The sequence below is a fragment of the Aegilops tauschii genome, chromosome 3 (assembly GCF_002575655.3).
Source record: "Aegilops tauschii subsp. strangulata cultivar AL8/78 chromosome 3, Aet v6.0, whole genome shotgun sequence".
Classification (NCBI taxonomy): domain Eukaryota; kingdom Viridiplantae; phylum Streptophyta; class Magnoliopsida; order Poales; family Poaceae; genus Aegilops; species Aegilops tauschii.
Window position 1 is genome coordinate 307,022,047 of NC_053037.3, and position 26,596 is coordinate 307,048,642.

The 26,596-nt window shown below is 43.3% G+C and overlaps 2 protein-coding genes and 1 non-coding gene across 5 annotated transcripts; all 3 read right to left on the reverse strand.

Annotated features, from left to right (window-relative positions):
* Positions 1-13,258: 13,258 nt before the first annotated feature.
* LOC141020496 (probable calcium-binding protein CML14) lies at positions 13,259-14,378 on the reverse strand. Its single transcript, XM_073510450.1, has one exon. The coding sequence runs from the start codon at positions 14,280-14,282 to the stop codon at positions 13,515-13,517; it is 768 nt and encodes a 255-aa protein (XP_073366551.1). The 5' UTR covers positions 14,283-14,378; the 3' UTR covers positions 13,259-13,514.
* Positions 14,379-14,746: 368 nt separating this feature from the next.
* Positions 14,747-18,354, reverse strand: LOC109769649 (uncharacterized). 3 transcript variants are annotated; one of them, XR_012204960.1, is made up of 8 exons: positions 18,080-18,354; positions 17,446-17,623; positions 16,824-16,882; positions 16,609-16,692; positions 16,238-16,306; positions 15,888-15,988; positions 15,449-15,614; positions 14,747-15,062 (listed from the first exon to the last, which is right to left on the reverse strand). It is a non-coding gene; the product is annotated as an uncharacterized protein (transcript). The 3 variants fall into 3 exon arrangements; XR_012204958.1 differs by lacking the exon at positions 14,747-15,062 and having other exon boundaries at positions 15,326-15,614; XR_012204959.1 differs by lacking the exons at positions 14,747-15,062; positions 18,080-18,354 and having other exon boundaries at positions 15,326-15,614; positions 16,824-16,973; positions 17,446-17,583.
* A 1,388-nt stretch (positions 18,355-19,742) lies between these two features.
* On the reverse strand, positions 19,743-23,238 carry LOC109769650 (uncharacterized). The gene is made up of 5 exons (XM_020328383.3): positions 23,008-23,238; positions 22,029-22,492; positions 20,315-21,936; positions 20,115-20,225; positions 19,743-20,030 (listed from the first exon to the last, which is right to left on the reverse strand). Exons 1-5 carry the CDS (start codon positions 23,033-23,035, stop codon positions 19,886-19,888), a joined length of 2,370 nt encoding a protein of 789 aa, XP_020183972.3. The 5' UTR covers positions 23,036-23,238; the 3' UTR covers positions 19,743-19,885.
* Positions 23,239-26,596: the final 3,358 nt, after the last annotated feature.

Here is a 26,596-nt window from a genome sequence, read left to right on the forward strand (position 1 = left end):
GAGTTTGTAAGGGCAAGGAGATCACCTACTTCGTGAAGATATACCCTAGTGAGGCAAGTCCTTCATGGGCGACGGCCATGGTGGGATAGACAAGGTTGCTTCTTCATGGACCCTTCGTGGGTGGAGCCTTCCGTGGACTCGCGCAACCGTTACCCTTCGTGGGTTGAAGTCTCCATCAACGTGGATGTACGATAGCACCACCTATCGGAACCACGGATAAAAAATCTCCGTGTCTCCAAATTGCGTTTGCACACTCCAATCCCTTCTCTTTACTTTCTTGCAACTTGCTTGCTTTACTTTCTGCTGCTCATATACTCTTTGTATGCTTGCATGCTTGCTTGATATGTATTGTGAATGTTTAAACTTGTGCTAATACTCCACTTCAACTTAAAAGTTTAAAAACTGCAACTTTTCTTGATTAGAGTCTATTCACCCCCCCCCCCTCTAGACACCTCTTCTCGATCCTTTCAATTGGTATCAGAGCTTTGGTCTCCATTGCCTTGGTTTAAACACCTTTGGAGGAAGATGGATGTGTCTACTTTGGGGAGTCTTAGATGTAGAGTGCCTATACTCGATGGAGAGTTTTTCTATGAGTGGAAAAATGAAATGCTTGAGATTTTCAATGAATATCACTTGAACAAGTACATTACTAGCCGTTGTGCACCTCATATTGATCCTTTGCATCCCACACCCGAAGAGGATCTTGACATGATTCGCAATCTTAGAACTATCAATCTTATCATAAGAGGTTTGCCCAAAAATTTGATTACTAGCTTGCCTACTCTTGATTGTGCCTATGCTATATGGAGATTTCTTGAGGAACGATTTCCAAATTATTCCTTGAAAAATATAGACGAAATTCTCCATAAGTCTATTGCCTTGAGTAAGATGAATTCAAGTGATCCTAGCTTTGGTGATTGTTTATTTGAGCTTACCAATCTCATGCGTGCCATAGGAGATGTTGGAATCATTAGCAATATCATTTCCGAAGCTATTAGAATTCATAAAGATAACCATAGAAATGATCATTTGTCTAATGAATTACCCTCTCTGCGAGTTGATCAATCACAAGATGATGTTGAACATGGATACTATGATGAGGATGATGATAGTGACTATGATCTTGATGATGCGATGAGACACTTTGGTCTTATGGCAAATTTTCGCGGCTACATGGCCGGAGGAAAGGAATGGGTCCTTGATAGTGGATGTACTGATCATATGACCGGAGATAAAGATATGTTCCGTGAGCTTGCTGAAAACGACGGCCCTCAAAAGTATGTCAGTTTTGGTGATAACTCAAAGGGTAAGGTGGTTGGCCTAGGTAAGGTGGCCATCTCACATGATAGCTCCATACAAAATGTAATGCTCGTTGAATCTCTTGGATACAATTTACTTTCAGTATCTAGACTTGCTGATTTCGGTTTCAATGTCCTATTTACTGAGGTAGATTGCCAAGTGTTTCGTAGAGACAATCGTAAAATGGTCTTTACCAGTATACATAGAGGTGATATTTACATTGTTGATTTCACTAAAAAGGCTCAACCTAGAACTTGCTTAATTGCTAAATCTTCTAAAGGCTGGTTGTGGCATACAAGGCTAGGTCATGTGGGCATGCGAAATCTTGATAAACTTATTAAAGGTGATCATATCCTTGGAGTAAAAGATGTCATATTTGACAAGGATAGACTTTGTAGTGCTTGTCAGGCAGGGAAACAGGTTGGAGGAAGTCATCGCGCGAAGAACATCATGACCACGAGAAGACCACTTGAGCTACTTCACATGGATCTCTTTGGTCCAAATGCCTACAAGAGTCTCGGTGGTAACTCATTTGGTCTAGTCATAGTTGATGATTTTTCAAGATTTACGTGGGTGTTCTTTCTTGATGACAAATCACAGGTCCAAAAGATCTTCAAAAACTTCGCTAGGAAGGCCCAAAATCAATTTGACATGAAGATCAAAAAGGTTCGGAGCGACAACGGAACGGAGTTCAAGAACGCAAATGTGGATACCTTTCTTGACGAAGAGGGGATTTCACATGAGTTCTCGGCTACGTACACACCTCAACAAAATGGAGTTGTTGAGAGGAAGAACCAGACTCTTATTGAGATGGCAAGAACGATGCTTGATGAGTACAAGACTCCAAAACACTTTTGGGCGGAAGCGGTTGAGATAGCTTGTCATGCAACAAATCGCTTGTATCTTCACAAGCTACTCGGCAAGATAGCATACGAGCTCCTCGCCGGTAACAAACCCCAAGTTGGATACTTTTGAGTATTTGGCTCAAAGTGCTACATTCTTGATAAACATCATCGTTCTAAATTTGCTCCTAAATCTCATGAAGGATTCCTACTTGGTTATGGCTCAAACTCTCAAACTTACCGTGTCTACAACAATTTCACCTGAAAGGTTGAAGAGACGGTAGATGTGAAGTTTGATGAATCTAACGGCTCGCAAGTAGAGTAATTGCCGGTTCATGTAGGAGACAAAGACCCTTCGGAAGCAATTCAAGACTTGTCTATTGGCAAGATTCGTCCAACGGAGGTGAAGGAGAGTACCTCGTCCGTCCAAGTGGAAGCTTCTACCTCACGACAAGGTGAACCAAGAATTGATACGGAAGCATCCACAAGTGGGACACACCAAGACGAAGAAAATGAGGAAGTACACCAAGATGAACATCAACAACCTCCCTCTCCACCACGACAAGAGAATGACAATGTCAACAATGAAGAAGGCCAAGAAGAAGAACAAGATGAAGAGGATGTTCCACCCCGAGCCAAGCCAAAGCTCCCACGAGTTCGAGCAAGAATCGCCAAAGATCATCCAGTCGAGCAAATCTATGATGATATCCAAACCGGGAGAATCACTCACTCTAAAACTCGTTTGGCTAACTTTTGTGAAAATTACTCATTCATCTCTAGCATTGAACCTATGAAGGTTGAAGAAGCATTGGAAGATCCGTATTGGATAAATGCTATGCATGAAGAGCTACACAACTTTGAAAGAAATCAAGTATGGACATTGGTCGAGAAGCCCGACAACAACCACAACATCATTGGTACCAAATGGGTGTTTCGCAACAAGCAAGATGAAGATGGTCAAGTCGTCCGCAACAAAGCACGCCTAGTCGCCCAAGGCTACACTCAAGTCGAAGGTATGGACTATGGTGAGACATATGCTCCCGTTGCTAGGCTTGAGTCCATTCGCATCTTACTTGCTTATGCTAATCACCATGATATCACCTTGTACCAAATGGACATTAAAAGTGCTTTTCTAAATGGTGAAATTGAGGAGGAAGTTTATGTTAAGCAACCTCCCGGCTTTGTCAATCCTAAGAAACCTAATCATGTTTACAAACTTCACAAAGCCCTTTATGGTCTTAAACAAGCTCCTCGAGCATGGTATAAATGCTTGACCAAGTTCCTTATTGAAAAAGGCTTTGAAATTGGAAAAATTGATTCTACTCTTTTTACTAAAAGGGTTAATGGAGAACTATTTGTGTGCCAAATTGATGTTGATGATATTATATTTGGTTCAACTAACCCTCATTTTAGTGAGAAGTTTGGAAAGCTAATGTCGGAGAAGTTTGAGATGTCTATGATGAGTGAACTCAAATTCTTTCTCGATTTGCAAATCAAGCAAACTAAGGAAGGTACCTTTGTCTCTCAAACAAAGTACACCAAGGACTTATTCAAGAAGTTCAATATGCAAGAATGCAAAGGTATATCTACACCCATGCCTACTAGTGGACATCTTGACTTGACTAAGGATGGTGAACCAGTTGATCAAAAAGTTTACCGCTCTATGATTGGTTCATTGTTATATCTATGTGCCTCTCGGCCTGATATTATGCTAAGTGTGTGCATGTGTGCACGATATCAAGCGGCCCCTAAAGAGTGTCATCTTAAGGCTATGAAAAGGATAGTGAGATACTTAATACACACACCAAATTTTGGCATTTGGTATCCTAAGAGGTCTTCTTTCGATCTTCTTGGTTACTCCGATTCGGACTATGCCGGAGACAAGGTTGATAGAAAGTCCACTTCGGGTACTTGTCAATTTCTTGGTAGATCTCTTGTGTCTTGGTCCTCCAAGAAACAAAACTCGGTATCCTTATCCACCGCCGAAGCAGAATACATTGCTGCTGGATCATGTTGTGCTCAATTACTTTGGATGACCCAAACTCTTAAAGATTATGGGATATATGTGAGACATGTTCCATTGCTTTGTGACAATGAAAGTGCTATTAAGATTGCTCACAATCCCGTGCAACATTCTCGAACTAAGCATATTGAAGTTCGTCATCATTTCATTCGAGACCATGTTGCCAAAGGGGACATGAATCTTAAGCATGTTCGTACCGATAAGCAATTAGCGGATATATTTACCAAACCGCTTGATGAAAAAGTCTTTTGCCGTTTGAGAGGTGAATTGAACATCATTGATGCTTCAAACTTGGAGTAGGAACTCCATTTGGATACATGCAAGGCATGAGTCTTTGACTAATCCTTGATTTTTCTTTCATGTTGCTATCTATATGTCTTGGATATTTTTGCACGCTTGCATGCTATCTAACCCTTGTAGGTACTTGGATGAATCTAAATCCATGAGATTGCAACTCACTCACATCTTGAGCAATTTCTACATCACCAAGTCTCTACACAATGGTGGTTGAAGACAAGGAAGCACGAAACTCTTAAACATATCCTTTGACAAATTCTACATTAAGATTTATGATTGCCATTTTGGATACACAAGTGCTCTTCCTTGCAAAACTAACCCATGTAGGTAGATGAACTCAAATTCCAAGTGGTGCTCCCAACTACATCAACCTTGAGCAACCCACACAAGCTCAACTACATGACCAAGATCAACACCACCACCCAAGGTATGTTGTTCCATCTTAGAGAAGCTTTACTCCAAATCATGGGGCAAAGCAACTCAACAAGATGTGAATACATCAAGATGCTTAAACGAAAAATGGTAACCCCATTTTTGAGCTTAAACAATGAGTATGACCTATGATCAAGTGCTCTCACTTGACTCCTAAGTCAATATACTCTAACATAGGTGACTTTGTCGCCGCCCAATTCTAGATGAAGTTCTCTTGTGTTTCTCGTGCATTTGTCTCATGTATTTGTGTTTTCCCCTTTCAAAAAAAACTTCATCTAGATCTTTTTATTTCTTCTTGTTCTGCATTTTCTGCATCCAATTCTTTGCAAATCTTTTAGCTAATTCCTTGCAAATCCTTGTGAGATCTTAAGTGCCTAGTGAGCTGAGGTGACAAGTGTTCTCTTAGTGATGGACTCGGTTCCACCGGTTTGTTTTCTTCGGCCCAACCGAATTCTCTCGGTGCCACCGAAGCACATAACTCGGTGCTACCGATTTCACTACAGGAAAGACAACTTGCCACTTATTTCTGCAGTCTTTTTGCTCCAGCTCCACTCAATGACTCTTGTTCTCTACCAGCATCACATTCGCTTTGCTTTGTGACTCAAGGACCAAACCCTTTTGCAATAAAACAAACATCCAGAAGAGCCCTTCTTGGAAATTGATGTCAAAGGGGGAGAGAGGGATCACATCAAAGCTCTATGCTTAATCATTTCTATAGGGGGAGAGGATACTCAGGGGGAGTGTGTGTAAGAAACCTCAGACCTCAGATGCTTGGTGTTCAAGAGGAGAGAAATTACATGTCTTTAAGAGGGGAAAGACATGATCATATTTGATTGCTTGCTTTAGCTCTGTTTCTTTTCTTTTGCTCTGATTTTATGTTCCCTATCTTCTCCCAATATCTCATGCAAGATCCAGGGGGAGCAACATCTAAGGGAAGGAAATCTCTGATTTTATTGCACATCTTTACTTTTGGGGACATGTCTATATCAACAGAGTACTCAGTACTCACTTTATACATGTCATCCCAGTCTTGGTACTTTTGTGGTTCTTTTGTTGCTCCGGCTAGTAGATGTATCTGTGTTATCTAACCTTGTTTACTCAGGTTCATTCTCTTCTAAGCCAACTCAAGACCACAAGGTAAGTATATGCATCTAACTCATGTGCATGAGGATCTCTTGCTGTTGTACATACTGTTTGCAAGAAGGACTCATGTGCATGAAGTTACATTTCCTATATTCGAATCAGTTGCTCTGATGCATATGGCCAAGATACATGTAACACATGGATTACTCTGTCATGCTTATGCATTCACATGCTCCTATGTTCCATATTTACATGAGTGCATACATATAGGGGGAGCCTATGCATGTTACATGTCTTTCCAAAGCTTTACTTGTTGTTCTCTATATCTTTATCTAAAGCTTTGATGTATGTTGTCATCAATTACCAAAAAGGGGGAGATTGAAAGCACAAGTGCTCCCTGGGTGATTTTGGTAATTGATGTCAACATATCTCTTGTTGGACTAATATTTATACCTAGTATGTTTCAGATAAGTTCAACAATGGAGTGGCATGGACTAGAGGATGTGGAACCTCTTCAAGATGCTGAAGACAAAGGATTGGCTCAAGCTCAAAGCTCAGGACTCTACATTTTCTATTTTAGTGGTCCAAGATCACATTGAGTCCATAGGAAAGCTAATACTATCAAGAGGGGATGAGGTGTTGCTTAATGGCTTGCTTGCTCAAAGTGCTTAGTGATATGCTCCAAAGACCTCAACCACTTTCTCATATCCATATATGTCCCAAACCTAAAAGTCCAACTCGGACCCACCGATTCTTTCTATCCGGTGCCACCGAGTTCACTTGACATAGCCACTGCCAGAAACCCTAGTCTTTTCGGTCTCACCGATAGGGATCTTGGTCTCACCGATAGGGATCTCAGTCTCACCGAGATGGGATTGCAAACTCTCTGTTGTCTCTTGCAATAATTTCGGTCTCTCCCACCGAGATTGCAATGCAAACTCTCTGTCACCCCTTCATAACGTTTCGGTCTAACCGAGATGAGCGAATCGGTCCCACCGAGTTTGCCTGACCAACTCTCTGTTTGTCTATTACCAAAATCAGTCTCACCGAGTTTGTGTAATCGGTCTCACCGAGATTACGTTATGCCCTAACCCTAATGATATCGGTCCCACCGAGTTGACATGTCGGTCCCACCGAAACACCTAACAGTCACATTATGAACTAAATCGGTCTGACCGAGTTTAACGATTCGGTCCCACCGAGTTTGGTGATTTGTGTGTAATGGTTAGATTTTGTGTGGAGGCTATATATACCCCCCACCCACTCTTCATTCGTGGAGAGAGCCATCAGAACATGCCTACACTTCCAATACATATTTTCTGAGAGAGAACCACCTACACTTGTGTTGATGTCAAGATATTCCATTCCAACCACATAAATCTTGATCTCTAGCCTTCCCCAAGTTGCTTTCCACTCAAATCTTCTTTCCACCAAATCCAATCCTATGAGAGAGAGTTGAGTGTTGGGGAGACTATCATTTGAAGCACAAGAGCAAGGATTTCATCATCAACACGCCATTTGTTACTTCTTGGAGAGTGGTGTCTCCTAGATTGGCTAGGTGTCACTTGGGAGCCTCCGTCAAGATTGTGGAGTTGAACCAAGGAGTTTGTAAGGGCAAGGAGATCGCCTACTTCGTGAAGATCTACCCTAGTGAGGCAAGTCCTTCGTGGGCGACGGCCATGGTGGGATAGACAAGGTTGCTTCTTCATGGACCCTTCGTGGGTGGAGCCCTCCGTGGACTCGCGCAACCGTTAACCTTCGTGGGTTGAAGTCTCCATCAACGTGGATGTACGATAGCACCACCTATCGGAACCACGGATAAAAAATCTCCGTGTCTCCAAATTGCGTTTGCACACTCCAATCCCTTCTCTTTACTTTCTTGCAACTTGCTTGCTCTACTTTCCGCTGGTCATATACTCTTTGTATGCTTGCATGCTTGCATGCTTGCTTGATATGTATTGTGAATGTTTAAACTTGTGCTAATACTCCACTTCAACTTAAAAGTTTAAAAATTGCAACTTTTCTTGATTAGAGTCTATTCACCCCCCCTCTAGACACCTCTTCTCGATCCTTTCAGGGAGAAGGGGGAGAAGCACACTTGAAGAGCGCAGTACAACGGGGAGTTGTATGCTGCGTTCGGTAAGGATGAATCGCTCCCAAAAAGGAGTCTATTGATTCTCTCCCAATTGGATGGATCGTAGGGGCGATGATTTACTTCACAGGCAAGGTCACTGGTTCAAGTCCAGGATGGCCCAGCTGCGCCAGGGAAAAGAATAGAAGAAGCATCTGACTCTTTCATGCATACTCCACTTGGCCTGGGAGAAAAAGCGAAAGCTTGCTCGAAATGGCCTATACCCTAACCCTCGGAAGTGAAGACGCAAAGCATTACTTTTTTCAAAAGGAAGGAGTTTTTTTCTGACTGAATCCATCCATAAAGCCGCCAAGGAAACGAAGTTTGTTCCCTTTCATCAAGTGGGTAAGGTAGGCAAACCACTTAAGCTTTGCCTTAGACTGACGGAACAAAGCTAAGAAGTAGGCTGAATGGAAAAAGGAAAGGGACAAGGGTGGTCGTCGCTTGGCGCGAAGGCTGCTGGTTCGGTACGGTACTAAAGGTCCTCAGACTTCCAGGCAGGACTCTACTAGATTCTAGCATGGGTGTGGTAGATTACTGACGTGAAGTCGGACCTCTATGAGTGCTCTACATGGCTAATCAAAGCTATTCTAAAAACTGATTTGCCTAGTAAGGGTGATATGGATCACGCAAACGTCACCCGTAAAACGATTGTTGAAAATGCAGGAGCTTATCTAAAGTATTTGGAACATGACGTTGTGCTTTTAGCTCATATCATGGTGAGGGTGCCAGCAGGAGAAAGATCACTAGGTTCAGTCTCTGATCTGATCAATAGGGTTCCCTATGTACATTCTGTTTTCTGGAAATCCAGCAGGGATAGTAGCTGCCTTTTCCACGGCAAAAAAACAAGTTAGGCTATCCGAGATTTGCTCTTTTTCCAGCTTTTTGGAATGAAAATAAGGAGTGCCCGGCCATCTAAAGTGCCAGTCTAAGTTCCCCTCCAGGCTGCAGGGTAAAGGGTTTTTGCGCTGGGTCAAGCGTGTCCCCCTCCAGAAAATCCGTAATGGGATCGTCCTGAGCAGGCGGGGCGTCCTGAGCAGGTGGGTCTTGTGTGTCGATTTAGCAAACCAATGCCTTAAGCTACTTAGACATACCTCCAAGTTGTTGATCGGAATTGGATGTGCTGGGTTGGTTGCCCGAAGATCCACTGCGTAAGCTGTAGCGCGCGTACTCTTGTTTACTGAGCAAGAAAGACACTATCCAGATCTATGGATCTCCCCAGCGTCCAAGCGAGACCCCATCCATACCAAATCCGCCACTCGTTGGGCGAGGCCTTGCTTTCTATGAACACCTCACCACTGAATGAGAAATTTAGCCTCCGACACGACCAAGACAGAAGACAGGGTAATTGAAGCCATAATCAAGGAGTTACTCTAGAAAGGTACTCTACAACCTAGTTCATGCCTCACCGGCTCTTCTTTATAAGAAGAAAGAAGGTTCGAGATCAGGCCCGTGGAAAGCACACACACACACCCGAGGAATGAATCCACTTTTTCATTCTCAATACTAGGGGGCTTCTCCGATCGATTGCTTTCACTGTTATTCCCCAGATTGGCAAAATGACCTTTCGTCTTGCTTCCATAAAATAATAAAATGTGCTTTCGCCAGAAGAAGAAAAAAGAAGATAACTCAGTAAATGGCATTCAAGTAAAGTCAGAAACTCAAAAAGGATCCTACTGATTCTCAAAGAATGAGGGGCAAGGGGATTGATATCGAGAAAGATTTCTTCTTATTATAAGACGTGATTTGATCTGATACTGAAACTTAAAGGAAGGGCGGTTAGAACAAAGCAAGGGATGACACTTTCAATGCGCGAAATCCGTTTCGAGTTAGAGTGCAAAACTTCTTGTTGCAGCCGTTTTATTTGCTCCTTGCTACTTTCTAAAATGGAAGATAAGATGAATGAATGAATAGAGAGTTGCCTTTGCTTTTGGCGTTCCTTCGTAGATCTACGAATTTCGCCCCTACACACGAAATTCCACTCTCCTCTGTCTCACTCAAGTGAATTGGTTTCGAGAGCATTCTGTCATGTCTAAAGTCTTCTTTCGAAGGCTGCAAGAAGTTCTTGACCGTATGTCCAGTAAGCTACGCTTGAAACCGTAACTTGGTACACCGAAAAGTAATGTTCACAATTTTGTATCCAAGACCTGGCCCCTTCAAATATTGGAAAATAAACTCTAGGAGGTTGATGTATCTACTGCCCATATTGATATTGATTTTGCGGCCTTTGTTCTTGCAGGTATTGGTACGGGTCATGCTCTAACCTACACCTTTAGTTGTTCCAGCTCGTGAGGAAGACGACTATGGAATTCAGATTTCCTTTCTCTCGAAGCAAGCCAGTCCTTAATTAATGATAGGGAAGGATGGAACCAATAAGCCACCTATTGACAGGTCCTGATACCGGATCTGGGAAACAAGCAATACTCGCCGCAATTCCTTAATGAAAAACAGACCTATCTTCTCTTGAAAGACTATCCTTTTCTCACTTGTTATTGTGATATCAATGAAAGAAAGCTGGAGAGCAGAGGCGAATTATGCAAAGCCTTGTAACTCTGCGAATTGAGCTAGTTCAAATTTGGGAACAGAAAAATAGGATGACTCAAAGAAGTTCTCTACCAGGAACTTTGTACCGCGCACATTACTTAGCACATCTAGGAAAATAAGATAAGATAAAAGATAAGCAAGCTAGTAAAAAAGTATACTGAGTGGTTGAAGGAAAGCGAAAAGGAATGGCTTTGTCATGTCGGGGGGGGGGGGGGGGGGCTCCGTTGATTGTGTCCAAACAAAATACGAGTCCAAAGGTAGGGTAATGGAGAATCCAGGATGTTTTGTGTTTTTTACCTTACAATTTTGCTAGATATAAAACAATAAAATAAATAATATATATACAAAAATAAAGATTTTGATGAAATTCCATTTTTGGGGTACTTTAGTTGATTTTACTCTGTTTATCCTATAGTTTAACTCAGTTTTAATTTCGATGTATTCGATAATGTAAATACAATGAAATTAATTGTGTAAAATGAAATTTCAATAAAATAAAAAAGGAGTCTTCATGTCCCGTTATCGAGGACCTCGTTTAAAAAATACGCTGTCTGGGAGCTTTACCAGGACTCACTAGAAAAACACCTAAATCCGGAATCCCATGGCCACAAAAAGCTAGCGGTTCGACTCTTGCTTGAGTTTGATGTGTGTTCTCACAATGAAGATTACTCGAGGTGGATTGCGATGGGGTGGTAAAATATGCTTTAACCAGAAAGATTTTTTATGGGTAAAGCCAAGCTTTACTGATAAAAAACCCAAAGTATGTGGGATGCAGTACGGGTCATGGGGTTGAGCCGGCCAAATGTGGCACCTCGGGCTGAGACAATGAGAGTACTTCGCTAGACTGTGCACATCACCGTTAACGACAAGCCCTTTGAAGATGAATTTAGAATTAAACATTGTCACCCATAGCTTAATCTCATTAGTGATTGAACCATAACGACCTTGATTACCGTTTTTGATGTCACCCGCCACATGCTTGGAGTTAAATGAAATGATGAAATTATGGATAAGAAGATCTTTTGCTAACGATAGGGCCTCCTGACAAGCCATCCCCTCCAATGTAGTCGTATCGCGGATGCCATCTATCGTAAGAGACTAGCTTCCAAGATAGTCGCCATTGTCATCGCGACAAAATGTTGTTACTGATCTGCCCTGATCGGTCTTGATACGCTTGCATCAACATGATGTTTTGCAAAACCTCGAGGCGGTGCCTTAGGTCGTGCCAAGGTTTGTCTTCATGCGGTGTTTGATGATCTAGTCCTTGGAATCACCTAAGCCTTCTCCTTCAGAACAACAAGCTCAGCAATGAACCTGTCGATAAAAGTTGGAATTTGGAAGATTCCTTTATAAGCGGACTTTGGAAGATTGCTTGTGGACTTTGGAAGGGGTAGTGGTGGTAGCTACAGTAGGATACAAAAATGGGCTTGTCGGTCTCTATCGTTAGCCCAGATCTCCCCCGTGATGGCCCAGATCGTGATCAACCATCTGAGTCATGCTAATGGTGTCAGTTAGGGCGGGCATCCAAAGTGGGCATGAGCCGTGTAGAAAAAAAAGGTTAGGAGAAAAACATTACGCTTGAGCATCTACATGCTTAGTTGAGTATTCGAAAGCCAGCGGACGAGAAAGATAACGAGCACATGTGTGCTCGAGCTCAGAAAGACCCTTCCGCATTTTCGCCACCAAGTTCCATATACAACGAATTTTAGTCCAAATACAAATAGTTGTACTTCCTCCGATTCACAAATATAAGATGTAATATCTTTTATGTGAATATGATGTATATAGACATGTTTTAATGTGTTTGTTCACTCAGTTTGTATGTATTCCATACTAAAATACTCAAAACATCTTATATTTGTGAAGGAGGGAGTACTATTTTAAGATAGTTATTTCATATAAGTATGCAAATGTTTTCATAGATTTGTGACCGGAGCAAAAATATTCATGTTGCTACTATATATCTTTGTGGGGGGAAATCAAGTTCATATGATTCTTTATATTATTGAAGAGACAAAAAGCTCATAGCTCGCGAGCTCAGTTTGTTAAGCTCGTAGCTCGTTTCTTAATAAATAGAGCCAATCATTGGTTTTAATTCGTTAAACTTAATGGGCTCAATGAACAAACTAATAAGTTTCACGAGGAGTTCGTTAAGCTCATAAGTACATCACGTCCAATATTCGTATATTAGACAACAACATTTTATGGCATCTCAACCTATCTTATCAATCTAATCGACTCATCCCAACCCATAGAAGGGAGCAAACTAAGCCACCTCTTATATAGTCATCATATTCCCTCGTAAAAATTATACCCGCACTCTCACTCCACTAGCCGTGACACACCGTAGTATGTTAACAAGCGCTTACGAGGTTAACAAGTTTTAAACTAACAGAGCTGACTTTTTTTTTGCTTGTTAAGCTTAACAAGCACGAGCTTAACAGAGAGTGATCCAACCCTAAGGAGCCCATTTTACTACCGAAGAACACAACAACTCTTATTCCAAAATCAAAGTTTCCGGACAGCAATGTGGGCAATGCATGCTCCTATTTTTTTCAGCAATTGCATTCTTATTTTCTCGATATGAATTCCAAATCAAACATTCACTATATCAACATTAGATCTATTTACATTGACACATTCAATATAACACGGTTCAAATTTGTATGTACTCCCTCTGTAAACAAATATACGAGCATTTAGATAACTAAAGTAGTGATCTAAACGTTTTTATATTTCTTTATCCAGGGAGTCTTATATTTGCAGAAATGATAAAAAGAAAGGCGAATGGACTAATTTACAAACAGAGGACAAGCCCACGAGGCTCTAACCGGAGGGAGCGGAGGAATCCCTTCATCCTCGCTCACAACGCGGCGAGGCCGAGAAATTCGACGGCGGACTTGGCCATGATGGCGGTGAACTCCTCAAAGCTGATGGAGCCGTCGCCGTCAGTGTCGGCCTCGCGCATCATGTCGTTGAGCTCCGCGTAGCAGATGGGGTGCCCCATTTGCGCCATGGAGCGCGCGAGCTCGGCGGCGGAGATGTATCCGTTGCCGTCACGGTCGAAGGCGCGGAAGGCCTCGGCTAGCTGCTCGTGGTCAACGGCGACGGAGGAGCGGCCGGGCCCGAGGAGCAGCTGCGAGAGGGAAGAGGTTAGCTCGTCGAACTCCACGGTGCCGTTGCCGTCGGCGTCCATGGAGGCGATGAGTGTGTGGATCTCGTCCCCCTCGGCGGGGCGGAGACCGAGCGAGCGGAGCAGCGCGGCTATCTCGAGCTTGGTGAGACTGCCGTCGCCGTCGAGGTCGAAGCGGAGGAAGAGCTCCCGGAGCTGCCCCAGCTGGTCGTCCTGGAGGCGCGCCCGACCGCCCTCGGTCGCCGAGGGCGGTGTCTCCTGGCCGGAGTCGGAGGGGACGGACATGAATGCCGAGCGTCTCGCAGGCGAGGCGGTTGTCCTCGTCGCCGCCGCGCGCGCCCTGGTGGTTGGTTGGGCTCGTGCGCTTCTGCTTTCTTCTCGGACGTGGTCTTCGGGGGCGGGGCGGTGGCTCTGCATGTTGCGTGGCGTGGCCACGAGATCTGACCATTCTTTCCGTCGGGATCTCGTTTTCAACTTCTGATGGCGAGGCCGTTTCATTTTTCACCTTTGCTGTCTCGCTGCACTAATTTTAGACTCTTATTATCTCTATACTAGGGGTTGGGGCGCGCCATTGGCGCGCCTCCTGAGGCCTTCTTTTGCGGTGCCAGGTAGGTACCCAGCACTTTTGGCGGTACTGTGCGCGTTTGCGGTAGGTATAATACGTACATGACCTTGATTAATGCTTTGATTAGCATGTGTGTTAGCACCCTCCAACAAAACGGCTAGGAAAATCGTTCAACACACGCGTATGTAGCACGAGCAGTTATTCATCCAGTTGGTTGTTAACGGCTCCTTTTATCACACGGGCCTGATATTTCTAACTGGAGATTTGATAGGCATGTTTTTAACTGGTATTCCGGTGAAGGACAACGAGAAGTACTGAGAAGAAAAAACACACGAGCAATTACTAAGCGATCACAAAAGGGATCTCCGTGCAATTACTAAGAAAAACACAAGAGGAATTACTATCAATATGAACATAATCAAATCTAGATGACAAAAATATCATACAAAGGGTGGCATTAGAGGACCAAGGACAAAGGTTCTTGATCCGCTTCTATTTAGTCAATCAAAACACCTTAATGAAGGATAACAATCCACAAACTGCAGAAGAGACAATCCACGAATTCAACCAAAGATACTTAAACCATACTCATAATGGTAATGATGTAACATGTGATTCTGTGCTAGATCTGATTCACCACCAATCAGCCAGGCATCACATTAATTTTCCCACTAAAGACATGAACCAGGGTGCAGAAACCTCCTCTTCAGAACCTGAAACAAAAAATTCACAAAACGAATAGATCTTCGAAGAGGAGGGGATGAAGCGAGGGATTTTGAAATGAGAAATTTTTCTATCAACTCACTATCAAAGGGTCAAATATAATGACTAATCAAAACTGATACTCACTTTCAAAATAAATAAGAAACAAACTCAATCCTCATATACTAATATAGTGAAAATAATGTGATTCTTCAAGCACCGGACATTTATAAAATTGAGAAGAAAAAGTGAGAAACCTAATGGGTGGATAAATTAACCAGCCACCTAATATTTATAAAAGTTAGAATAAATTTAATAGTGCATCATGAAACAGAGTACTATAGCAAGCAGAAAAGATTTTCAGATGATCAGGATATGAAGATGTTCCCAACTTCACCTCGTGCAAAGGCCTGCGCCATGGCGCCTCCTGCGAATATGTTCACAACATCGACCCTCTATTTAGGACAGCCATCCGGCTCCCTGTAAAGCATGAAGCAGACATACTCGCACATTGTCGATTGCTCTGGTTGCTCTTCTTCCTCAGACGACGAGTCACTTGTTAGCTATTAAAAATCATGAATTAGACTAATCTAGCAGCCAACTGAAAATAATTGGTAAGACTATTCTGTATTTCTCAAAAGGCATCTCAATTACCAAATTAATTAGACTAACCTAACAGCCAGCTGTAGGCTACATGAAGCATGAGCTTACCAAATGAGGAATTGACCTCCTACTGAAAGGAGCACATGCTCATGTAGTTGTTGAACTCGTCTCAATTAACATATGAATTATACTAATCTACAACTAAGAGGAAGTCGTAGGAAGCAGCAGCTTACCAGATGAGGGCTTGTCCTCCTAATAAGAGAAGATCATGCTCATTCAGTTGTTGAATTCTTCTTCCTGCCCCTGCTTCAAACATGTTTTGCTACTGCCATCCCTAAGTGTGCAGTGGCAGTTGTCTTCAAATCAAGGGCTTTTGGATTAAATAAAAATCAAGAACAAACAAATAACGCAAGAAGTGCTTGTTAAAATGTAAGTTTTGATATCCAACAACTATTCCTCCCGATAGTTGAGGACATAAGCACTCATTTACTGAATAATTAATGACTGGGACATGTGTACTAATGAACCTCCATGACACAGTTTGATAACAATGTTCCAGTGAATATACGACAAAGAAACGTACATGAACACTTCCTGAAACCTGATCCAATTGTTTGCTAGCTACGTACATCAAGCAACAAATCTTCCATCCCTGTAAATCAGTGAGTAACATTCACGAAAAATGAGAAGAAGAAAAGCACAACCAATACATGAGCCAAGCTTAAACCATGCTATCCATTTTACTGGTCCTATCTGAAAATGTAAATTTACTGACACTCCAGGATTAGACTATCTTATCTGGTAAGATTCCCCTAAACTAAAGATGTATTTGTAACTGCAATACTGCATAGATTTAAACTAAATGACAAAGAGCACTAAAAATACTATCATATGACCGTTTGAGAAAAAAAAGATAGCTAAAATCTTGATGGCTACTGGGCAGATCATTTATACCTTTCGTTTTTTTTCTCTTCTCCTTCATGTGAAGCAAAACCATAATCCTTGTGTAGCAACAAGCAGATAAATAATTTGCTGATTCTTTACAAAGATACACAATAGAACATGACCATAAAAAAATAGTAAAACACGGATGAAAAGCAAATGGATTATGCAATGAACATCCATATATTATCAGGAAAAATAATAAAATGGCAATGAACAATCCATACCAGGAACAAAATTATAAAGCGGTCATAGTTCGTCAGAAACATCCAAGCAAGAGATTAATCTGCACAATTTGGTTGCCCTTTTTAGAGCATGGGAGTTCCACAATACTACATGCACACCATGAGATCAGAACTAGCTTTTTCTCTTGTTTCCTACAAAATAAAGGGAAGTTTTCGACTGGAGAAAGTATATGGTACGGGCATAAAGCATTTATTTAGGCAAGATAGTCATGCCTTTTGCGATAGACCTAACTATTTCATCCAAACTAAATATCGATATTCTAGCTTAAGAAATCTTTGAATAACACCATCGTTGGTGCATTTAAGGCAGTGCAAGTTCACTGCTTCCTCATGGTACCACCACCATTTTCAATAGCGGCAACTCCACCTAGCCGCTCAGCCAATGGACATGGCACACGGCACTTCCGCTGTGTCGACTACAGCTCAGTAGCACCACCATTTTTAGCAATGGCAACTCTACGCTCATGGCTTAACCTCCCTGCATTACAGCTGGTGGGTGGCGGGCGGGCATGGATCCAAGTGTTCCATTCTATTGAACCACAAAATAAGAAGATCGTAGGTGAGCTGGGGGAGAGGAGGGAGGGGGTCCTGCAATGAAGCGCACCTGCAGCGAGGATGATGGCGATGGGGAAACATGGTGTCGCCCTAGCAAATGGTCTCGAGGGCGTACTCCAGCCCAGCCACAACATCCGGCATCATCAGGCCACCACGAACACGCAGGGCGAATTGAAAGGTGGCTGACCTTAGCTCGTCGTCCTCACCTTCTCTTGTTCGGCATGGGACTGTATTAATAAAGGCCAAAACAATTAACTCCTGGATGGAACCATGATGGAACCAAATTGACCATCCTGGTAAACAAATGGAGCTGATTCCACTAGTATGCATCAATTGGATGGAACCATGCGAAACACAAGCAGGAAATTAACTCTATCTATCTCCTTCAGTTATTGATTTCAATCATGGATAAAGATGAATTAAACACCATGATGTCCGATTCTAAAGCATGTAGCCTAGTTGTCATGGTTTTGATAGCTACAACATTCAGCTCTTCTTTTAGTTGGTAAGTAGACATCATAGCTTAAACATTTCAAAGAGTAATATTTCCCTACAGCCTTGTTAAACTTTCATCGAACACCTTGTAGGCAAACTGAGATGAGTACTCTGTGGGGGAGAGAGAGAGAGAGAGAGAGAGAGAGAGAGAGAGAGAGAGAGAGAGAGAGAGAGATGGCAGCATGCACCTGAGAAAGTGGCAAGGTGCGGTGTCTCCTGCCTTGCCATGGGGTCACCTCGGGCTCGATAGAGCTGCACTCTCACGGGGGAGGGGCTGGGCTGGATTGGACTCACCAGCGCGTGAAGCTAGCTTGAAGACGATTCGACGGCCGGCGACGAGCTTGAGAGACTCGTCATCGTCAAACATCCAGGCAACATCATAGTCGTCATCCGCGAGCTGCTCTTCCACGCCATCTCCCACGCATAGTTGAGCGTCGCCTCTAAACGTCGCCGTCGCCGTGCCCATCGACGAGAGCTTCATCCATCCGAACGAAGAGCCCAAGAGGAGCAGATCGAGGGTGAGAAGAAGGCGCGGCTGGATCTTGGGGTCTCCTCTTCGTCTTTGCTTGGACCCTACAACCACGGCGAGGATCTCCACGACTTAGGAGCGACGGCCAATGAGGAGAGATGAGGAGGCTGGCGGCACGAGGAAGAGGAGGGGCTCGGAGCACGCACGGAGGCAGAGGAAGAACGGCATGGCGGCGCGAGGAGAATCGAGAGAGAGGAGAGGAGAGGAGAGGAGAATCGCGGGAGATTGGACAATTTGCCCCACTTTACTTGGGCATGAGATGATTTGCCCGAGTTTACATGGGATTAGATCATTTGCCCCACTTTTTATTTTTCTTTTAATGATTTGCCCTTTTCAATTACTGAAATCATTTTCGAATTTCTATCCTTTTTTCCCATGCGAAAAGACACAATTGCCCCTGTGGCTAATTTACAATTCTTCTATAATCTTCTCTGCTTTTGGACTGGTCCTAGTTCCATCGACGAGCTCACTATTCTCGGGACCCCACTATTCTCTAGTTCAACGCCTTTCCTCTGTTCTTCATTCCCCAATAATCATACCACAGGAAGCTAATGGAGGAGGCCGACGACGGCACCTTGACCCCCATCTTGGCAGCAGCGGCCCCGCGCAGCAGCTCCCGGTGCAGATCGTCGGCCCGGTGCACGGTGGCTCCAGCTGCAGCTCCTCGGCCCGGCGAGGCGGCTCCCGCTGCAGCTCGGCAGCTCGGCGGCCCGGCGCGGCAGCTCCCACTGCAGGTCGTCGGCCCGGCGCGGCGGCTCCCGCTGCAGCTCCTCGGCCCTGGGAGGCGGCTCCCGTTGCAGCTCGGCGGTCCACCGCGGTGAATCCCGCTGCAGCTCGGCGGACCGGCGGGTACCCGGGGCTCCCGCTGCAACTCGGAGCTGCAGAAGGTGCGCTCGTTGCTGGTAAAAACTAAGTTCTTCTAGTGATTCATGGATTTACAATTTTTTTTGTGTCTGAGCTCATTGCGTTGCCGGTAATAGCCATGGTTGGACGACAGTGTTGATAGTACTAATTACCCTAGCAGCTGGTACTACTTCAGTCATGGAGCTGGGTACATTGTATAAAATACTTCGTTCAGTTATCTCCTCCAGATGCTTCAGACTCTAATTGTATCACACTGAAAATATATGCTTCATCTATTGTTGGATCTCCTTTAGTCACAGGTGAGAGATCTATATATATGATGTGCATCCTGCCATATGCACTTTGTTGGAAATTGGCAGCATATAACAGCTTCATAGATAAAACAAAATAGACCGACAACATATGTTCACTTAGCACATGGAATTGAGAGAATAGATCACACCGAAATCACAAACTGATGCCACAAAAAGGTTGCTCGGTTCAAATGAAATGATAAATTAATCCGAGTTTACATCAAGCAAAAAATATCTTTGAAATTTGTCTGAAATTGACAAATTTCAACACATCTCAGAATTTAAAATAGCAATTCAATGCACTAAGATTAGAGCTTCTTCCTCTTTGGGGTCAACTTTTTCTTGCATGTTGTAGAGCGTGAAGGGAAGTGAGAAGTAGGTGATGCTACAGAATCAATAGTTGTCCCACATGGCTGTGATGCATCGTCTCCAGCTATGGCCATAGCAAGCCTCCTGCATGTTTACACACCAATGTTATAAAAGTAAGATTTTTCTTTTGCATGAATCAAATGTTCATACGACAGATATAATAGTTACCTCCTTGTGATAGGCCCAGGGCTGTTATGAAGGCTGGGAGGCAGTGTTATTGTTGTTGTGCGTGTAGGTGTCGCAACAACAACTGGAGCGAGCTCATGCGCAGACACGTCACTAGAAAGTTCAATCACACCGGATGTTACCAATGGTATAATATTTCTAATTTGATACTAATATAGACGAGATACTAGTGCATGGGTTACCTCTTTTTAGCTTCATTTTGTTTGCAAGTTGCTTTCCTGTGCCCCAATATCCCACATTCTTTGCACCTATTTTTACTGCCAAATCTCTTCTTTTCTTTTTCCTTCTCTTTCTCACCTCCTTCTTGGCTATTTGTTTTGCCATTATCATCTTTTTTCTTCCGTTTGCTGCCACCACCACCACCTTCTTCAAGGCAACTTTTGATTCTCTGCTTCCTCCGTCTCCCAACAGAGCTCTTTAAAACCGGTGGCACCATTTCAAAATCTATATTAACATGAGGCCATTGAGACTTGTCTGTGATTGGTTCAATCTCTCCAGCATAGGCAGCCCGGAACCTACTCACGGAGTAGTACTCATGTACATATGGATGAAAATTTACATCTGCCGTCTCTATAAGGAATGCAAGTGCATGCTCACAGGGCTTTCCAGTGTGTTGCCATTCTAGGCAAGTGCACTCACGGCTGCCTATCTTCACAACATGCCTAAGATTATTTTTGCTAGTGTCCTTCACCTCACAACTTTCTCCCGTTGATCTTCCAACAACCAAATGGTCAAGTTGCCTAGTTCTATTATTTATTTGTTGAATGATGGCAGGCAATATCTCTCCCTGAAGCATTTCCCCAATCCTTCTCCTTCTATAAACAAGTATCATAATTTTCTCTCTTATTGCATCGGCTAGCTCATCCATGGGCAGCTCTTTTGTTCCTTTGATCCAGCTATTGAAGCACTCGGCTAGATTATTGTGAATGTAATCACATTTTATTTCTGTGTTGAAGTCGCATCTCATCCACTTTAAGTTATGATAGGTACACAAGTAGACACTCACTGCAGGTTCAGCTTCAAATATCTTGGCCATATGATAGTTAAATGTTTCCAGACGATAAGCCTTGGCTACTGGCCACATGCGACCAAAAACATCTCCATGAAACTTTTTTTTGAAGTTTGCCATTAGATGCCTAAAGCACTCCCTTTGCTCAGCTTGAGGAAACACAATTTTAACTGCATTCTCTAACCCTTTGCATGCATCAGTACAAATAGCTAGAGTTTGAAGATGTCCTATTGCCCTATGCAGTTGTTGCATAAACCAAATCCAGTTATCCTCGGTCTCCGTAGCAAAGAAACCAAATGCTAAAGGAAACATCCAATTTTGTCCATCTAGTGTTGTACATGCTGCTAATTGACCATTCCACTTTCCAGTCAAAAATGTGGAGTCTACACTGACATATGGTCTACAACCAGCCAAGAAGCCATCAATGCACGGCTTAAGTGCCATAAAAAATCTGCGAAAATGCACTTCACCTCTTTCCCTCTTGACATCAACCTCGACAATGCTACCGGGAGATCTTTTATCAATCTCAGCTTTGAAGTTCAATAACGACTGAAAGCTTTTTCCCCAGGTCCCATATAAACTATTCTTGGCCCTTTCTTTTCCCTTGTTAACAGTATGATACCCAATAGTACATTTGTACTCGGCTTGTAGCTTTTTTCGGAGCTCGCTGGCACCAATGTTTGGTTCAGTTTGAATATACCCCATTGCCTTTTCTGCCACCCATGCTTGGTCTGCCATGCTTGTTGTCACTGCAGCGGTTGATGAACACTTATGAGGCTTTACTATCTTGTTAACCTGCAGAAAACACAATACAAACCATCAGTTGCAAGTAATTTATAAAAGATATTTTCAACATAAAAAACTATTCATGTTAGATAAGTTTGTACCCTGACTGTTTTTCCATCTTCTATTGTCCTAGCAGTTATTCTCCAAGGACATGCATTTCCTTTACAGTGACCCAAAAATCTAGTAGTGTCACTATCCTTGATCTTGATGTCAAACTTGCCTCTAATAGCAAATGTTCTGATGAGCATCCTAAACTCGTTCATTGAACGAAACAAAGATCCTTCCTCTATCACAGGATGTTTCTTATCATACCAAAAGTGATCCTCTTCAGGCATATGGTCAGGCACAGGAAGAGCCGCATCAGCAAGTAAATCCTCATCAATATCAGCCACACATGCATCAACATCTGCAATGGAGGCTTTCATGGCTGCTTCAGATACAATTTTCCGATGCTCAGGTTCGTCATTGATGCCAAGCACCGAGCACATGTTCTCTTCTGTTATAGGAACATCAATTTCGTCATCATTCATTGGTGCTATCTCAATCTGGGACCAATCAACACTTCCTACCATAGTTGATACATATGAATCATTACTAGCCACCCGCCGAGACCTATTTGGAAAATAAATAAAGGTTTTTAGTTATGAAGGGGACATAAGGGCATCATCTAATTAGTTACCAACTATTAAAAGTATGCTACATGTATGCAACTACAGGAAGCTAAGGATAAGGAAGTCTATCAAAGTATGCAATCAGTAAAAAAAAGGTCGCTGACATCCTGACTTCCATTCTGTTATGTTAGGAAACAAGTAAGAAATGGTTTAACTTTTCATTTTCCAGTAAAGATCCTCCTAGAGGTATTCATCCACATGGTTTAAAGATTTGGATAATTTTAGAAGTTTATACTCTTGAATCCTGATAATCATATGTCCATCATTGTCTTGCAGTTGCAGGGGTTACTACAAGTGTAGCAGCGTTAGGGGCTGCCTAGCGAGGACGCATGCCAAGAGGTTCTAACCCTGCTTGTGGCACTGTGTGTGTTTGGGGTGGGGTGGGAGGGAGGGGAAATCATATACTGACCAATCTGGAGTAGATCGTGGTGATCCATGGATGCAAGAGTCGCCTCCCTGTTCGGCAGTAGGTGGAATCGTCTCAGCGGCCATCTGTGTGAAGCTTCGCTGTCCGGGGGTCATTGGAGTTGATGGCTTCGTGGCCGGCGGTGGATCCGCCTCTCCACTAGCCATGAACCTGACGTCACAAGCAACAGAATCAATCTATGATTTGTGAGTAGCTGGTTCCGTTGGGTAGAGCCATGTAAAGAAAGTAGATACGATTTGTTCCCTGTTAATTAGTTGCTTCGGTTGGACGTGGCCTTGTAAAGAGAAAAGATCTGTACAGTACCAAATTGTAAATTAGCCACAGGGGCAACGATGTCTTTTCGCATGGGGGAAAAAGGGATAGAAATTCGAAAATGATTTCAGTAATTGAAAAGGGCAAATCATCAAAAGAAAAATGAAAAGTGGGGCAAATGATCTAATCCCATGTAAACTGGGGCAAATCATCTAATGCCCAAGTAAAGTGGGGCAAATTGTCCAATCCCCCGTACACTGGTAGACTCTTAAGCAGGCGCTTACAGTGAAAAAATAAATAGCAGAAAATTGAAAAAGAGCTAGGCGCTTTATATCCTCCAACGCAAGGCGCTAATCACAGGCTCTAAATATACGGAGGCCCGGCGTTCGTTTCTCTACTCGCGCGGTAGGAAAATAGCCAAGCGCTCGATGCCTTTGTTTGCATCGATGTGGCATCAGGCGCTGGGAATAGCCGTGGTAACTGCCGATTAACAGGGAAATTAATCCTGGCGCCTCTCCCTTAGCGCCTGCGTTGGACATGCCCTCAAGAGAGAAGGTGGGCGTGCGGAGACCAGGTCATGCCCAATCCCCCCTCTGGTTCTTTTTCTCTCGCTAGCACATTATTTTTTTACTCTGACTAGCACAGTAAAAAGTGATGATGTGGATGCAGCGAGGGGGCGCCCTTTGCACGACCGTTAATGGGTTTAATATGGGTGCATGCAAGATGCAAGTTCGAAACATGAGGTCCTTATGTGCACGTTCTCGATGCCCTATCGACTGCCTGCAGGAGACAACATACACACGAACGGCAAGGTAAGTCTTCATCCATCACGTACATAGCTTCCAGGGGCGTGTTTGATTTCCTAGCTCGCACCAGACATGCAGAATCAAGCGTGTTTGGTGGCCTGGATGACCTTCTCAGCCTGGCCCGACAGATGCAAAAGAGGCCTCCGAGACAGGCTCCCGGATACGAAGGAATCGGACGTATCTCGGAGCCAGGCCCGCGCTTGCATTAGGTATCCTTGCTTCCCCTTTTCTTTCTCTCTCTCATGTGTCGAATCCAATCGAGCAGACATCCCACCGCTACCGTCATCGTCTGAGCCCTCTCGTGCATGGTGCTTGAGAAAATAAAAGTAGAGCTAATCTTGTAGCAGCGGCTGTTAGCATCTTGTCCTCCAACGCTAATGACAAGATAGAGGCGCTTATACGGCCGAGTTTGAGTCATAGCGCAGAAGGGAAAAAAGGGCTAGCGCCCGGCGCAACCGCACAAGAGGTTGCGTTGATGCAAGCATGAATCCTGGGTTTGACCTGGAATAGGAAAAAAGGGTTGGGATCTTGGGTGTAACGGACTTGGTTATGTGCCTAGCGCCTGGGCTAAGCACCCCCATTGTAGCTGCCCTCAGAGCTCCCTCGTTCGCCACCGGTCCGATCTCCATCGCCGAAGGATGAATCTGCGGCACTCCTCCACGCCCATACTAGGGCCTTGCCGCCCCACTTGGACATCGTCCAGCCGCCAAACTCTACCATGACTGCGTGCACCTGCGTCTGCAGACGAGCTCGCCGGAGCTCGCCACGCCGCTCGCCACCTATCGATACGAAGAAGGCGGAGGGGAGGGTACGGGAGCACCTGCGGGTTGCGGCCACAACTTCGTCATGTTTCTGCCCTTTTTCCCTCAAGCAGAGCCACCGCCAATCCAGTTGGAGTCGAGTCTCTACCACCGGCATCTCCTCTCGGCTGCCCATCTCCCCCTCATCCATCTCGTCGCCCACCACTTCATCCATATTGGTTCAGACTTGTTGCCTGCAGCTTCTCTCGTGCAAATTTTGGTTCAGATTTCAATTCAGTTCAGACTTGGTTTACTTGCTGTCTTTGTATATGAAATGGTCTAGACTCAATTGGAATGATTAAATTGGAAGAGAAAAGTTCACATGATTAATCTTAAATGCAGCATGCCAAACAACATCTATTGTATATAGCATCTTTGGTGCATCCATATCATACAATCCACTAAACACACATCTTAGCTCATCCTTGCATCAACCCAACCAGTCCATGCTCACCCAGGATCACCATGCAATGCAGGCTAAAGCCGCCCAGGCAACCAAACACACCCTAGATGTATAGATGCATGCATAAAGTAGACCTTGATAGCTACCGAACGTTCGGTCTGGGAGAGCCCCGGTCGAACGATTCGTTCACTACTAGGGGCATCAGAAGCGCCCCAACGCGAACACCCTCGTGTAGTTCCCATATAGGTTTTTTTGGCTGTGACTAAATAAGGCCTAGTTTGGCCCAGTTCTTACTCTGACTAAAAATCCCGGTTTTAGATGTGACTAATAAAGCCAAGATTTGTCATGCTATAATTTTTGTAAATTTCCAAAATAATAAACTGAAAGATGAATTTATCGTTACAAATGGAGTGACAAACAAGCAACTACTAAAAGATCCCAATGGTTCAAACCAAATAAAGACGTTGTCTTTATAAGCAAAAATTGCCATGGTCAAAAAGATATTTTTTTATGAAAAATCCACTCAAGAGAAAGTTCATGGCAAATTTGCATCTGTACATGGCGGCAAGAAAAGGTGGATTAAACAAATTCGTATGGTATTTTTGCTATATACATAAAAAGGAAAAAATGTGGGTTAAAATTTGCCATCATGTGGCAAAACAAAAGGCAAAATTTGCCATCTCTTATTTAGTACTAATTGCCATGTTTTTTGCAAAGTAAACGCAAAAAAAATCTACAGAAGCAAAAAAAATCCCATGAACGGTGGAAAAGGCAAAGATTGCCATGGATGAAAAGTATTTTTGCCATGGCAAAACAAAAATTAAACTTCCCATGCTCCATAGAATTAAATTTGTCATGAGCGACAAAAGTAAATTTCCCATGTATGTTAAACTAAAATTGTCGCGCAAAAAAAGGAAAATCTGCCATGGCGAAATAAAAGTTATTTTGCCATGGTGAAAACAGTAAAAAATCGGCACGAAAAAATTAAAGTAAAAATGTCATGGAAATAAGTGAAAATAAAAAAATGATCAAAATTTCCGTGGCAAATGCATATTCAAATTTACCATGTTTATATCGAAAATTCCATGCTTTTATATAAGAAATTTGCCATGTATGTGAAGTAAAAAAATGATCAAAAATTTGCCATGGAATTTTTTAATCAAAATTGCCTTTTTTCGTGTAATAAAACTGCCGTGTATTTGAAATAACACCAAAAAATGACCAAAATTGCCATGGCAAATGCATATTCAAATTTTATGCTTTCAATTTTATGTTTACACAAAAGTTAAATTGCCATGAGCGCATAAAGT

Bases quoted from the DNA above. Each gene is read 5' to 3' on its own strand.
- LOC141020496 (XM_073510450.1), bottom strand. From the start codon at position 14,282: ATGAAACGGCCTCGCCATCAGAAGTTGAAAACGAGATCCCGACGGAAA.
- LOC109769650 (XM_020328383.3), bottom strand. From the start codon at position 23,035: ATGGATCACCACGATCTACTCCAGATTG. The intron at 21,937-22,028 runs GTACAAACTTAT...TGTTTTCTGCAG, and splicing joins AAGATGGAAAAACAGTCAGG to GTTAACAAGATAGTAAAGCC. The intron at 20,031-20,114 runs GTAACTATTATA...GTAAACATGCAG, and splicing joins CCTGGGCCTATCACAAGGAG to GAGGCTTGCTATGGCCATAG.